Raw genomic sequence first — 15578 nt, 5'->3', positions numbered from 1 at the left:
TATGTTTGAGACAATCCCACATTTCCAATTAAAAACACCCACTCAAGTAACTAATATATACTTGTGGTTATTATCAAGTTTAAAAAAATTGCTGGAATGTGTTTTAAAGGGCAGTTATAAAAATGCGAAATCAAACAGTATTTAAAAATCCCTTAGAATTAATTGTTGAAATAGATAATACTTAAAAATACAGTAAGATTTGTAAACCAAACTTTTTAGGCTTAAGGAGGGGCTCAGTTTTGGGATTTGTATCTCAAGAAAAGAACATATTTAACAATCCCAAACACAAAACAGACAAAAGAAGAGACTGAGAAACATTTATTTTTAACTTTATTTTTATTGTTGACACTATTACAGATAGATAGAATGATCACAACCATATTAACAAACCAAAAACCTGTGCACAGAAACAAGATGAAGTAAGATGTTAACCATGGTTTTTGGATGGTGAAAACATGGGTGAGTTTCTCTTCTACATTTCTGTAACTTCAAATTTTCTATAATGAACACATATTTCATATATAATGGAGATATATGTAATAAAGGTGGACTACCAAAACACTAGAATGATGAAGACCTTTTAAGGAAACCGAGACAAAATAACCATAATCCCACAACAACCACACAACTATTTGTTGTTTTCCATCTTTCTTCCCATCTTTGACACTTATGCATACTTATCATTAACAACCTAATAATCACAGACTAGTGTACAGATCAAGATGTTAACAGTAATTGTTGTTGGGTGTTGGGAATATGAATGAATTTTCCTTTCTTTACTGAATTTCCAGTTTTCTGTGAGTACGTATTATATTTGTAATGGAAAAGTACACACATAAAATTTATCACCAAAACACTGAAGATTATTTAAGGAATTTGAGACAAAATATTTAACCAAATTCCCACAATGACAACACTGTATTAGTTATTTTCCACATCTTTTCATTTTAGACTTTATGCACACATATTTAAAACTGTTATAATCACAAGCTTGTGCACTGAAACAAGATGGAGGAAATAGATCAAGATGTTAGCAGTAGTTGTTGGATGGTGGGAATATGGGTAATTTTTTTTTTTATAATTTACTGTATTTTCTAATTTTTCCTCTGGGTATGTATTACGCACGCAATAGAGACATAATACACTGTTATAAGGACATTATTATAAGGAGCATTTGAAAAAATTAAGATAAAAGTAACCATAATTCCACAAAAGTAACATAACAGCTATTTGAATATATATTTCAACAGTTATAAACTTGTGCACAGAAACAAGAATAAACAAGATAGAGAAGAGTATACATGTCTTTAGATAGTGGGAATATGAATTTTTTCCTCCACTTTTTTGTATTTTCCAAGTGTGTGATAATGAGTTCAAATTATGTTCACAATGGAAATGTGATCATAAACTTTTTAGTAACACTACCATAAAGAACACTCAAGAAATTTAAGAAAATAATGCTCAACTACAAGCCTACAACAACAACACCACAACAGCTTTTGACTATAAGCATACATTTTTAAACAGTTATAACTGCAGTATAAATATACTTTCGTGTCCTGCTTTCTCCACACTTAATATTCCGTAAATATATTTCCATGTTGCTATCTAACTCATGATTATCATTTTTAAACAGCTGCATAAGTGTCCATAGATAGGTTTACACACTCATTCTCTTGTTGTTTACCATCTGTCACTATCTTTTCACTAACTTAAGGTTGGAACAGATACCCTGACTTCTGGCAAGTTGCTTTCTGAAAGGGGCCTACAAATTAACACTGCCAACAATGTTAACACCAAGTAATGAACCTACAAAGTTCACCCCGACATCAACACTCATTCCTGTTTCAAAAGTCCTTTTCCTGTGTAGTACACCTCACTGCCCCTCAGCTTTCCTGACACCCATTCCAACCTCAGGTCTTCCTACGCAGCCAGTCCTCACTTACACCATGCCATCAAAGGCTCCTTCTTTTCCAAACTGCTCAGGACACCCCACTCAATTCATTCTAGGCAACCTGGCCTTCCAGTTTTTGCCTCTGGTGTTTTCTTTTGTCTGTCGCCTCTCCCCTCCTAGGTCTGGTGATACATTAGGACTCCCTTCTTTGGCTTACTCATTTCTGCTTCTTGCTCTCAGCTCTACAATCTTCCTAAACTTTGGCACTCTGCATCTTTTACATACTCCCAAGCCCTAATCCTGCAGATCTAGAAGAGTAAGATTCAGACACATTTCCCCCAGTGGGTTATTTTAATCTTGCTTGTTCAAATGATCTACACTTATCTTTTGCAAATCTTTTTTTTAGTTTTTTTTAAATTTTAATTTTTTTTTTTATCAGCCAACTCAAGGCCAAAAAAATCTCTTAATATAGTCATTAGGCAAAGGGAGGGGAAGCAAAGGAGCACAGGTAGTCCACAGAATAGGACACAGGAAACCTCAAGCTGTGAGGTCAATTTGTAATTAAAGGGAATGCTAAGATCAGACGAACATGACACTCAGAAATGCTAGGAAAGCTGAAAAAGAATAAACAGATGGTAACAAAACAAATTAAGGCTGCTGGGGAACCTGAGTCCATGTTAAGCTTGGGTTGACTGTAAAGAAAGCATTTTTTTAAAAATGCAAGTTAGACATGGAGTTAGAGGGTCAGATAAATGAAGAGAATTAAGTTAGCAATAGAAAGATCTAAGGATACTAGCTCCTGGGCACCTAGGGTGCAAACTGACTTGTGGCAGCATATGCTGATGCTGCACAGGGGACCCAAGCCATGTTGCTACTTGTCACTTAAGGCAGGAAGCGCACAAAGAAAGTGATGAAAGGTCATTAGCCTGCATCATTATTTACAGCATGAGAGCCTCTCCTACGGTTCTCAACCTTCATTAGGCACTACTGTGATCTAGTGATGGTTGTAACCCATTCTTTAAAGGCAAAGATGTAAGATTTACAGGGAAAAGCTTCGGGTTTTATCAATTCACTATTATCAAACACATATTGAGTTGGTTTTTTAAAAAAAACAAACTTGTAATATTTTTGCATGAGAACCACTGACACATACAAACAATGTGGCAACCAATCAATTTGGGTCATAAAAAGGCCAATCCATATATTATAAAGCCTTACACAGTATTAGGTTCCAAAGTGTTGGTGCAGACGAAATGGCTGCAGAAAGAAGCTCAAAGTACTTCTGTTTTCAAACAGCAAAGAGTAAAAGACATGTTATCTGTCATGCCTACACCTTCACAAGACTATTTAAGGGTAAGGAACAAAACAATTACTCAAAAAGATACTGACGGGGTTCAAATAATGCACAATAAATCTTTCTCAGGATCTAAGACACTTAGAAATATATTCAAATTTGTTGCTCTCCTCCTCCTCCCCACCACCAAAAAAAAAACCAAATTCAGAGTACCAGGTAAGGTACCTCTGCACAGTAAACTGTAACTGTGTATCATATTAAATCCAAATACATGTGATCACTGTTCTGCCATAATTTGCTATTTTATATACACCTCAGGAAACACGGTATTATCAGTTATGCAAGTGTCATTTACAGCTCATTGGGGCAATCTTTGTAGTCTAGAATACTCATAGGGTTTTCTCAATCTGATTACTTGGAAAGGTAAGATGTGTGCTGTGGCTTTCCCACATGTAGACACTGATGTCTGAAGGGGAAAGCTTAAGACTGAAATCTCTGTATTTAGTCTCTCTTCAATCTGAGTTCAGTTATGTTAAGTCAGGTGTGTACATGCTAAGTTAAGTCTCCTACTGATATTATCATGGACTGGTTTGAATTCTCTGTGGTTTGGTAAGGGTCAAGTCCTACTAGGTGAAGGTTTTCTAACCTTTACTCAATGCTGTCAGCCCGTGTGGGTATTCTGGTGTCTGGCGAGGGACAGGCGGTCACTAAAGAGCTGCCCACAGACGTCACATTTGAAGTACTTCTCATCGGCTTGATCGGCACCACCTGTGCTTGTGCTGGCAGGTTCAATGTAGCCTGAGCACTCTCCAAAGGCATTTGCAGGCTCAAATATAATCATGCTGGCATGGGTTTTCAGATGCTCGCCGAATGCTGCACTAGAAGTAAAGGTTTCTGTGCATTCATGGCAGTCATAGTATGGTTCTTCCACCTCAATCTCTTGATCTTCACTTTCTTCTGGGTCTTCGATTCCCGCACCATCAGGCTCGTCGGCATCTCCCTCTGGCTCTTCAGCTTTTCCTTCTGGCTCTTCAGCTCTTTCTTCTGGGTCTTCAATCCCTGCACCATCTGGCTCATCGGCATCCCCATTTGGCTGCTCAGCCCCTCCGTTCGGCTGCTCAGCCTCTCCATTGGGCTCCGCAGCCTCTCCATCTGGCCCTTCAGCCTCTCCGTTAGGCTCAGCAGCCTCCACCTCTGGCTCAGCAGCCTCCACTTCTGGCTCGGCAGCCTCCACCTCTGGTTCGGCAGCCTCTACATTTGACCCCTGAATCCTCAGAACTTCTTGTGGAACATGGACATTGGCTTCAACTTCCTGGGCTGCTGCTCCAGCTGCTTCATCATCATTATCATCATCATCATCATCTTCCAGATGAAGCTCCTTATGTTTAGTGAGGACTGTGCTATGAATAAAGGACTTGCCACAGTCCTTGCATTCATAGAATGGCATAGCTCCTTTGAGGGGCTCAGTAAGAAATGAGGTGTGAGTATAGGAGGACCCATACTCATAAGGCTCATTCTTATGAACAGTTACATGATCTGCAAGTTCTGCTGCATTGACAAAAGATTCTCCACAGACTGCGCATTCAAAGGGTCTCTCTTCAGTCTGACTTCTCTGAAACTCAGTGAGGGCTAAGCCTGGAATGATAGCTTCCTCAGCCATCTGGCTCTGCTCCAGTAAATCATCTTCCCTATGAAGTCTCATATGCTCATTAAGGGCAGAGCTATGAATGAAGCCTTGTCCACACAACAGGCATCGAATGGCTGACCCAGAAAGAGCAGGATTCCTCTCTGCAGCACGATTCCTCCGTGGCTTCACGGGCAAGAGGGCAATAAAACCGTCATCACATCCCTTCAAGGAATACAACTGGTCTTGTTCATGGATTCTCTGATGCTCGAAAAGGAATGAGCTATGAATAAAAGATTCCCCACACTTTGGACATTCATATAGCTGCTCTCCAGTGTAATTTCTCTGATACTCACTGATGGAATGGGTGTGACTTACAGAATGTGTGTACTCCCGACTGTCAACCAGGCACTTCCTCCTGTGGACTTTCTGATGGTCTGTGAGGTCTGTGAGGTCCACAAAGCCCAGGCCACATTCCTCACATTCATAGATTGTGTCATTAGGGTCATCCTTCTGAGGCTCTTCCATGTCTGAACCTTGAATGACAGGGTCTTCAATTATCTCCTGACCGTGAGTCTCCTCACCATGGGTCTCCTCACGTTGGATCTTCTCACCATTAGACTTCTCACCATGGGACTTCTTGCCATGGGTCTCCTCCCTATGGTTCTTTTTGCCTTGAGACTTCTTGCCATGAGACTTCTCTTGGTCATAGATTTTCTGGTGTGTGTTGAGGTCTTTGCTGGTACCAAAGGACTGGCTGAACTTACATTTGTTCCGTGCTTGTTCTTTAGCATATTGCTCTTGGGCATAACTTGTTTGAGGGTCAGTAGGTGCCAAGCTGTGAATGACAGACCATTCATAGTTTCTGCTTCCAGAGGGCTTCTCTCTATCATGAATCTTCTGGTGCTCAGTGAGGTCAGACCTATGAGCAAAGCACTCTCCGCACTCCTGACATTCATAGAGCATGCCTCGAGGGCGAAGTGTTTGTTGTTTACCAAAAGGTAGAGAGTGAATTACAGAGGTCTCATTGCTCCTATGCTCAATATATTTCTTTTTAGAACGAGCCTTCTGGTATTCACGGACATTTGAGCTGGGAACAGAGAATTCACCATCCTTCTTAAATTCACCAGATCCCTTTCCAGGAACACCTTTCTGAGGTTTGGCATGGGATACACTCCGTATGACTGAGTCTTCATAGTTGTAGTTGTAATTCTTACTGCTCCCTTCACAAGGGTTCTCTCTGGCAGGAATCTTCGGTCGCTTACCAGTCAGGTCTGAGATATAAATGGAGGATTCTCCATTCTCATTAGATTCCACCAATTCATTTCCATTGCGACTTTTTGGAGGTTTGGAAACCACTAAGCTATGGATAACAGACCTACTGTATTCCCTTCCTTCAGAGGTGTTCCCTCCAGCACGAACTCTCTGATGGTTGATAGCATCAAAGCTCTGAATGGTAGACTCTGCCATTACATTTGGTTTACTGGGCCCTGCTACACTGTGACTCTTCTGAGCTTCCACAGAGGCTAAGCTATGAATAACAGATCTCTCATATGATTGCCCCTCACAGCCATTTTCCTTAGTGGGACTCTTCTGGTTTTCATAGGGGTTAGAGCTAATGGTGAACGGCTTCTCATCCTCATCACTTTCAGGAGGTCTTGTTATAGTATGACTCTTCTGAGATTCAGTGAAGGGCATACTATGAATGACAGATTTCTCGTACCCTCTGCCTTCAAAGATGTTCTTTCGAGAATGAATTTTCTGATGCTCACTGAGCTCTGAGCTTTGCATGAAGGCATCCCGGCCATCTGTAAAGTCGTAGAGCTTCTCCTTATTGTAAGTTTTCTGACGCCTTTTAAGGGACTGACCAGGAATAAAGGTTTCCTCACACATTTTACCCTTATTTTCAAATGGGTTCCCTCTAGTATGGATTTTCTGATGTTCTTTCAGAGATGAGCTATGAAGGAAAGTCTCCCCACACACCTTACATTCGTATATTTTCTCTTTACCATACATTTTCTGAAATTCATTAAGGTTTGAGCTGGGCATAAAGGCTTCCCCACGCTCACGTTCACGTTCACGTTCACGGTCATTATCTTTGCCATCCCCAAAGTGGATTTTCTGGTGCTCAATAAGGGCAGAACTATGAAGGAACGTTTCCTTACACACCCTGCACTCATAGAATTTGTCTTTGCCATACATTTTCTGAAGCTCACTAAAGGTTGGGCTAGGCATGAAGGCTTCCTCATACTCCTGATCCTTACATTCCACGAGATACTCTCTAGCATGAATTTTTCGATGTTCGGCCAAGGCGGCACTCTTATTGAAGGTCTCCCCACAGTCCTTACATTCAAAACGTTTCCCTCCAATCTGACTTTTCTGAACTTCACTGACAGCCACACTGTGAATAAAGGACTCACCATACTCATAGAGGTTCTCTCTAGTATGCATGATCTGGTGTTCAACAAATCCTGAGATGACACTGAACGACCTCCCACACTCATCACACACATATGGCATTGCCCCAAAATCAACTGGCTGTGACTCGGTGAAGGATGGGGAGCTGAGGCTGCTTAGGCTGCTCATGCTCATGGCTTTTCTCATCTCACTACCACATTCAAAGGGCTTCTTCCTGGGACAGGCTTTTTGATCATGAGTCGAGCCCTTCCCATCTGTGTCAAAATGATAGCGCCTCTTTCTTTCAAGAATTCTCTTTCTGGAAACAAGGGTTGAATTGAACCTAAAGCCTCCCCTAAATGAATTCCCTTCATAAACCCTCTCCTGGATCACTGACTCCCTCTTGTTCAATGAAAGGTCCTTCCAGTTATCATCTGACACTCTGGGGAATCTCTGTGACCGGTTGCTTGACTCCCTTGCTCTTCCTGATTTGGAACTGCGTGACACATCCTTGATGAATTTTTCCATTATCACCCCGTGGGAAGATTCATCTTCACAAATCCCCCGCCGGTGGGTTGATTTTTTGGCTTCAGGCATAGTTTTCAGACCTGGAAAGAAACCCCAAATGTAAATACTCCCTAGTCCCCATAAGAATGACAGTGGGACTTGAAGGGGCACACCCTTCTATGATGTTTGGGAATAGAAAGTGTAGAAGTTTCTATGATAGCATCTTACTGGTTGTGTGGCTCCTCTGTGAGATGCGCCTCCTGCTTACCTCGACTGGTGCTAGGGTAGGCACTCCTCTTGGATCTTGATGAGTGGCCCTGTGTCATGTGGGAATGGCCATCATCTTCGGCAAGCTGCACTCCTGGTCACAAGAACAATACGGTTCAAATTCAAGCTGAAGACCAAGACTCATCCTTAAATTGGTCTTCCTTTTTCACTGAGCCACTAAATATGAGGTGGCCCATTTCTGATTCTTTGGCTGTCAGAAGACATTTGCTGTCTCATTTCCCTACTACCTATTCCCTAATCCATTACAATCTGCATGTAATTCTTGTAACTCTGCTCAGAAATGTGTACGAAGACCCCACATGTCCCTGAAATCAGTGCACTGTCTTGTAGTCTTTATCTTCTTGTAACCACTTTTTAAGTCCTCTTTTTCACTGGCCTTCTTCTTCTTACCTCATGACTGCTCTTCCTCCACCTGCTCCCTCCTTGAGGCCCCATGGCCTTATAGACCTGCATGGCCAACTATCTACCACAAACTTGGGCAGATGACTTCCAGGAAAGTCCACATGGGAACTCAGTATCCTATCCTGAATGTCTACTTAAAAACCTCTAGTGCTACTGCTCTATAAAAAGTTTCAACTCTTGTGGCAAAAAACATCTCCCTGCTTGTCCTCACCCTGTACAATGCATCTTTACCCAAAGCCAGAGGCATTTCTTAAAAACACAAATCTCACTATATACTCCCTCATTTGAAATCTTTCAAAGGTTTCTTATTACCCTTGAAGTCCAAATACAGGGTATACTAATGTGGACTCTAACATCCAACTTAAAAAGGAGCAAGAATACAAAATGCTTCAATGACTGGACTGGCAGTAACTAAGAGAAGGAGCTGCTTACCCAGGGAGAGCAGCTTCCTGTAGTTTTCCATGTTGTCCTGTATTGTGTTGTGAGGTTTCCTGTCCTCAGCGAGGTCCACCATATTTTGGTATGATTCGGCATCCTAAAACAGCAAACAAAGACCTCTCAATGGAGTCTGTCCCCACCAATGTCCAAAGACAGAATAACGTTGGCGATATGGGAGCTACATATACGAAGTTATATAAGAAGTGCTCACGATATTGGGGTTCTGAGTCATCCAAGTCAAGTGTTACTAGGGGCCTACGTCGTACCTACCTTGATGCTACACTCTGAGGCAGATCCCAAAGACGCATGACACATATTCCTTGCCCTCATGCAGCTTATAATTTGGTTGGAGAGAAAAGACTCATGAAACAATTAGAGAACAATAAACAATAAACTGGGGTACAGATAATAAGTGCTAAACGGTTTTTGTAGAGGGACAGTTCAGGGTGGGCCTGAACAGTGAGCAAAGGTTTGTGGAGGGCAGGTGGGGCTTTAAGTGGTGGGTTAGATTATGACTCATATAGAAAGGAATTGGTGGGAAAGCTTAAACAGACTAAATATCAAACAGACATGGAGTACTCAAGGAACAGAAAGAAGACACACTCAAGCAGACATCTGGTGAGGATGTGACTTAAACCTCCCTCCTGGTTTCTCCATGGCAAAGCATGGCTACCTTGAGGAAGTTTCCAGTTTGCAGAAATTCCAAATAACCCAGGAATAACTGTAAGCCCTGAGGGCATTTTTATAATTGCCTTTTTTGTTTTAATGGATAGTTACCTAAAAAGGAATTTAAAAACTCCTTGCATTACTCAGGAGAACTTTATACGCAGGATCCTAAAGGACCTTTGCTTATTGCCAGAGGCTGACTAGAACATCACTGGTTTCAGGGAGTCATGGTTATAGGAAGAATGGCACTGAGACTGAAGAGAGACTTGAGAAGGGAGATGGTGCTGTGGGAAGCCCATAGACTTTGGAGCTGGAGAGAACTCTGGGTCAAAGGAGCTCCCGCACCAATTATGAGCTATGCAACCTTCGGAACCGAAATCTTTTTGAACCTTTCTTTAAGGTTCTTCACCTGTAAAATGGGGAGAAGATAATCTGTCTGCTTTGGAATACTGTGGGTGAGGATTTTCTGCAATGTGATGTGTTGATTAAACAGTAAGAAAAATCATGTAAAGGAAATACAAATGTTTTGATATTAAATCTACCATAGTTCTATTGCTGGGAAGAGGCATTGAGCAACATGAAAAATGTAGCAAAAAAGAGAAGGTTTGCTGAATAAGGTACATCTACCAAGAAAGAAAAAGAGGTACGGGCATCTGGGTTTAAGAGTAAAGTCTTATTTATGCACTGCCTGTGTCCTGTCACAAGAAAGCAAAAACAACAACAAAAACTAATAGGGCAAGAAAATCAAGCAGAGCTCCATAGATGAAATTCTTTTTCACATGAAAGAAAAACCACACTTTGATTTGAAATTAAAATCTATGCAAGTGGGCAGCCCTAAACTGGTTGTTCACTTTGTGTTTGTAATCGACATGACACCTTGAAGTATACAAACTGCAATCAAGTTCAACAGAAGAGATGCTGTCCTGAGAACAATGCTAATACGGCACAATGTAATTTTCACAACATTTCCTACATGTGAACAATTAAGAGATTTACTTGTGATGCTAAAAGATGAGAGAATTTTCTGCTTTGTACACCTTCAAAATGTAGTTTATGTCATCTGCTGCTGGTGTTATTACCATACTGTGTCAGTAGGAATCAGTGGCTTTCAGACTTTTGATTATGCAGACATGGGGCTTGGATGCCAATTCTTCACACATTGTCAAGGGCGGGCATTGAAAAAGCAAAACAAGACAAAGCCCCACTACCAGGACACCAGTGGCCAGGCCCACACATGACTCCAGCCTTCTTCCCCTGTGTCGCAGCCACCTGACCCTTTAGTTCCTATCCCACGACTTTAGATGAGCCCTCCCTAATGCCTGGGGTTCCCTCCTGCAACATCTGACCCAGCCTGCTCCTGGCTCTACACGGCAACTTAATGCCTCCAAGACCTTTCCCTTCAATCCAAATCAAGGCCCTTGTTATAATTTCTTGCTAACTCTCTATTTTTCCTTGAGGGCACTGAGAATGATTAGCAGTTATATACAACATTTCTGTCAATATTTACTTGTACAACTGTCAAAAGCTTCTAAGGGCAGGGCCCCTTTCTGTGTTGCTCACTGCTGTGCCGCCTAGGGCCTAGGCCCACTGTCTGACATGGGGTCGGTACTGATATGTGAAGGAAAGGAAGGCCAAGCCTAATGGATCCTCCCTTCTTTGAGTCCTGTCAGTGCTGGGGTCCTCCTCTACACTCCACCATGTCTAGGTGGTCTAACTGACTTCTCCTGCCTAAAAAGCAAGCTCAAGTCCCACATTTTTTTCCCCTTCATGAATCTCCCTGGTACATGTTGCCTCTTAAACCACAATTGCCATAATTGTTAACATTTAACGGTGTGCCTACCTTGTGCCAGGTACTTTATCTATGTGTATGAGTGATTTCTCACAGCAGCCCTGGGAGCAATCCCTGTATCATTTTACAGATGAGGAAACTTAAATTCAGCTTAGTTGAGTAAATGGCCCAAGTCCACACAGCTACCAAGTGGCAGAGCCAGGCTTTGAACCCAGCTCTTGTCAGCTCCAGAGCCTTTGTTCTCCCTCACCAGTCTACTCTGCAGACCCACAGCTTTCCTGGCTCCCTCCTGAGGACCAGAAAGATCCCCAGAGTCACTCTGCTTCCCTGGCCCTGTAGAGAATGGCCAGTGTGACCAACCTACCAAGTGACACACATGCTGAGGGGGCAGGAGCTCCTTTGACCACACGGACGACACAGAAACAGGCAGCAGCAACCTAGGCTGCTTGTCATCTGTGGGATGGGCCCGGGCTCCTCCTGGAGTGCTTGGGCTCTCAAACCAGTGGCACTCTAGGGGGCAAATAAACACAGCATCTGGGGAAAGAAAGGCATCTCTGCCATGAAATGAAGATGGCCTTTCTAGAAACAGAGTAAACCTGAGCATACCTGAGATCGGGACTCATCGGCCCTGGAGTCCGTGTCGTCATCTCTTTCCATTTCAAAGCTTGTTTTTGCCATCACAGGAAGGGAAAGATCCCGCTGAGGCATCCCTGGGAAGAGAAAAGGCATCAACAAGGAGCAGGGCCCAGTCCATCCTGCAGGTCCCAGGTATGGCGGCCCATTCAACTGTGAAACCCGCTGTGTGGTATATGAGACCAAGTGCCTTTGTTTCTCTTCTCTGCCTTCTGAGGAGTCCATGAAACCAGTGGCCCTGCAACAACCCAGACCAAGGGCAGGACCAGGGGCCCCACCTTATCCTTCTGCTCCCAATCTCAGAGGTGGTTCAGATTGTGCCCAAGCTGTGTGGGTCCAGGTGCAGTGCCCGCCAGCTTCATCGTTCGGGCACAATCTCTGGGTCTCCCTAGCTGCAATGTGTAACATGGAAATGGCATCAGAGGCACCATCCCGCAGGATCAGGGCCCTGATCAGTGCCTAATGTGTTGTGAACCATCACTAGATGTCACTCACTCCTGATTTTCTTCTCCTGTCCAATTTTAGGGGTGCCCTGCTGCCCACAGCAGTGTTCTCCAAGTCCAGGAGCAACAGGAAATGATTCCTGGCAGTATGGACACCAACGATGTATTGGTGTGATGATTGGTTCCCTTCCAAAATCTCAGGCCTGGTTCTCACATGTGGCACTTCCCTAACACTGCAGGGAGTCGTGGCACACATTGCTAGTTAACAATATTGTTATGAGGTGTTTTTCATTCTTGTCTTCTGCCTATGGCACTTTATACTAGTTTCCAATTTTTGCAGTGGCATAGTATTTTATACAGAAACTTTTAGTTTAAAAAAAATGTACCAGCTTAAGAAGAACACTGAGCAAACAGTAATTTAGGTGGTGAAACCTGTGCTGGTGGTACTGAGTAGAACTTCACAAACAGGACCCTTGGACTAAACTTCTGGGGAAACAGAATATAGTCCAAATGGAGCAGCAGAAAATCCGAGGTCTGTCACCTTCCCCTTGAACCTGTGCACAGCACATATGCTATACCCTCCTACTGAGAAAGAAATTGGTTAAGACTCACTGCTTCTTGGGTTCCTGGTGTAGGACCAGCGGCCTCGTGGTTCCCTGTCTCTGCTTCTGCCCCTCCGGTCCCAATCCCGGTCACCTGAGCAAGTGAGACATTTCAGTGGTTAACAAAGCACTTCGATATACCTGTTTTCCCTGTATGTGTATAAACACACCTCAGGAAAGAGATGCTACCCTTACTCTTCCTGCAAGGAGACAGATCCAAAACTGAGGGCTCCAGATTCCCAGGCTCATCTGGCCCCTTCTGTATCCTATACCCGCAACATGGTTTCTGCAGGCTTCGCACAAGTGGGGCTTGCTTCAAAGCAAGTTCCAAAGCTCAGTCCAGTAGCTAACCTCTGCTTCAGACTCCTTGCTGGCTTCCCAGTTCCTAAGGGGCTAAGTCCACATTCAGGAGAATGGACTGCAGACCCTCTACTGTCTGGCAGCCCATCTTAAAGTGCACGTTATTCTACTACGAAAAACCAAAACCCAAGAAACAACACACACACCCTCCTTGAAAGCAGTGCTCCTTATAAATGCTCACTGACGCATCTTTAATAAGCCTTCCTGGAGAGGCTGGGGGTACAGCTGGAAGCTGCCTGTTGCAAATTCCTAATAGCTTTCAATACCCTATCATTCAATAAAATGATATTGAGTATTTAAGGCAGGTGTCCCCAAACTTTTTACACAGGGTGCCAGTTCACTGTCCCTCAGACCGTTGGAGGGCCGCCACATACTGTGCTCCTCTCACTGACCACCAATGAAAGAGGTGCCCCTTCCTGAAGTGCGGTGGGGGGCCAGATAAATGGCCTCAGGGGGCCACATGAGGCCTGCGGGCCGTAGTTTGGGGATGCTGATTTAAGGTGTCTATTTAGATATAAAAACGTCTCAATACGCCATCAATTAATTTACCCTCTCCTTAGATCTAAGTGAAGCCGACCACTTGGGGGTGGTGGATCATCTTCGTGGAGGCCCCAACCCACTGTGCCTCCATCGAAAGCATCTGGCAGTGCCTGCTCATGGGTGGCCAACGGGGATGGGTACTCACCACTGAAAGAATACGCTGAGCGAGGTGGTGGGGACTCTCCTCTGTTCCGGGTCATTTCGTCGTCGCTGGTCACGTCACTGTTGTCGTCTGAGAGGACACCAGATGCCAAGTTACTATATCTGACCCATATTCTCCCAATAGTTCTCCCCAACTGCTGAGACGCATCTCCCTGTCATACACATAGGGTTGGAGTGACCTGATCCTGACATTTGCGAGCTCAAAATCCTTCAGTAGCTTCCAACGACTCCTGACACCTAAAAACTGAGGGGGAGTATGGTGGCTGTGACCATCCTGACCTCACCCGAGACAAACGGGAGGCAACCTCCTCGTGCACCACACCAAAAGGGCAGGAGCCACAGGAGGTTTCTTCCCTTTCACAGAAGTGTCCCCTTTCCCTCTCCTGACTCAGGACAGTGGTTCTCAGCCTGGGTGGTTTTGTCTGCCAGGGGATACTTGGGCATATGTGGAGATACTTTTGGTGGTCATACCCAGAAAACCACAATGAGGCTCAATATCCCACAGTGCATGAGACACCCCCACCCCTGCCCACGACAGAGAGGGAACCAGCCCAGACCATGTTGGAAATGCAGCGGATGAGAGTCCCAGGGCATACCTGTGCCCTGTGCTGACCACCATCACTCCGTGGAGAGTCTCACCTTCAGGCTGGTGCATCTCCTTATAATTCTCTAGCAGAGTGATGAGCTTCTCGCAGTTCTCTGGCTTTTTTGCTGGCACCCAAGGCTTGAGCTTTTCAGGGATGATGGTCAGGTACTGCTCAGGGACCAAGAGCTCGATGATCTCCTTGGTGCAAGTCTCCGGCTGTAACCAATCAAGGCAGAGGTTTTGGAGTTTGATCAGGGTCTTCTGAGGTCCAAGAAATTCCACACAGATTAAGTTCCAAAACCTCTGATGAAAAAATTCAGAGTCAGCTGGGCCTTCTCCTATGAAGACGCCTGGCTCCTTAGTCAAGTCACTGTCTAGCTCATACGGATTTGGGGCCCAGGACTTCTTAGGTTTGGTGACTTTCCCTAAGTAAAATTTTCACTGGAAGAACCAAACATGAATCAACAGGAAAGGCGTGGTAGCCTGTGTCAGTACTCAGGGACCTATAGATCCTAAGGAGACACACACATGTCCCAGAAGTTGAGGACCAGGCAGCAGTGGGAGCCACCCTACCAGGGACATTGACAGTGCTTTAGGACATGACAGTCCCCGGTAAATAGACACACAAACAACTGCACAACGTTGGCCTCAGCACAGCAGTTACAAGCATGACCCCCCCTAGGCTTCACACAGACCTATTCTTGAGGAGTCGGCTCTACTACTAATTTGTTAAGTGACCATGGGCAACTTGTCTAATGCCCTAGGGTCTGTCTCTGTAATCTGAGAAATGAGTGCAAGAGCATCTTCATCCCTTTCAGAACAGTGAAGCTTAAATAAGCTAAGATACCTAAGACTTAACTGCCCATGCAAGGCACAAGAGAAATGTGAACTTCCCTCCCCAACAGACATGAATTGAAGCATAAAGTACCCCAGGTGGAAGCTATATATCAGAA

At 44.0% G+C, this 15578-nt stretch overlaps 1 protein-coding gene across 8 annotated transcripts in view; it reads right to left on the bottom strand.

Moving 5' to 3' along the window:
* Positions 1-313: 313 nt before the first annotated feature.
* Positions 314-15578, bottom strand: part of LOC101041957 (paternally-expressed gene 3 protein) — a 29385-nt gene continuing 14120 nt past the window's right edge. For 7 of the 8 annotated variants that reach the window (XM_074385862.1, XM_074385863.1, XM_074385858.1 and 4 more), the window contains 7 exons: positions 14679-14841; positions 14023-14109; positions 12988-13071; positions 11906-12009; positions 8839-8941; positions 7985-8077; positions 314-7817 (listed from right to left, as the gene is read on the bottom strand). In XM_074385862.1, the coding sequence (XP_074241963.1) occupies positions 3850-7817; positions 7985-8077; positions 8839-8941; positions 11906-12009; positions 12988-13071; positions 14023-14109; positions 14679-14841 (4602 nt within the window). In that variant the 3' untranslated portion in view covers positions 314-3849. Of the gene's footprint in view, positions 7818-7984; positions 8078-8838; positions 8942-11905; positions 12010-12987; positions 13072-14022; positions 14110-14635; positions 14842-15578 lie in introns of those variants that run through there. The other variant, XM_074385861.1, reaches the window with a different exon arrangement.

Source organism: Saimiri boliviensis, chromosome 14 (assembly GCF_048565385.1).
Source record: "Saimiri boliviensis isolate mSaiBol1 chromosome 14, mSaiBol1.pri, whole genome shotgun sequence".
Lineage (NCBI taxonomy): Eukaryota > Metazoa > Chordata > Mammalia > Primates > Cebidae > Saimiri > Saimiri boliviensis.
The sequence above is the reverse complement of the archived record's forward strand: the minus strand, read 5'-3'. Positions and strand labels throughout refer to the sequence as shown.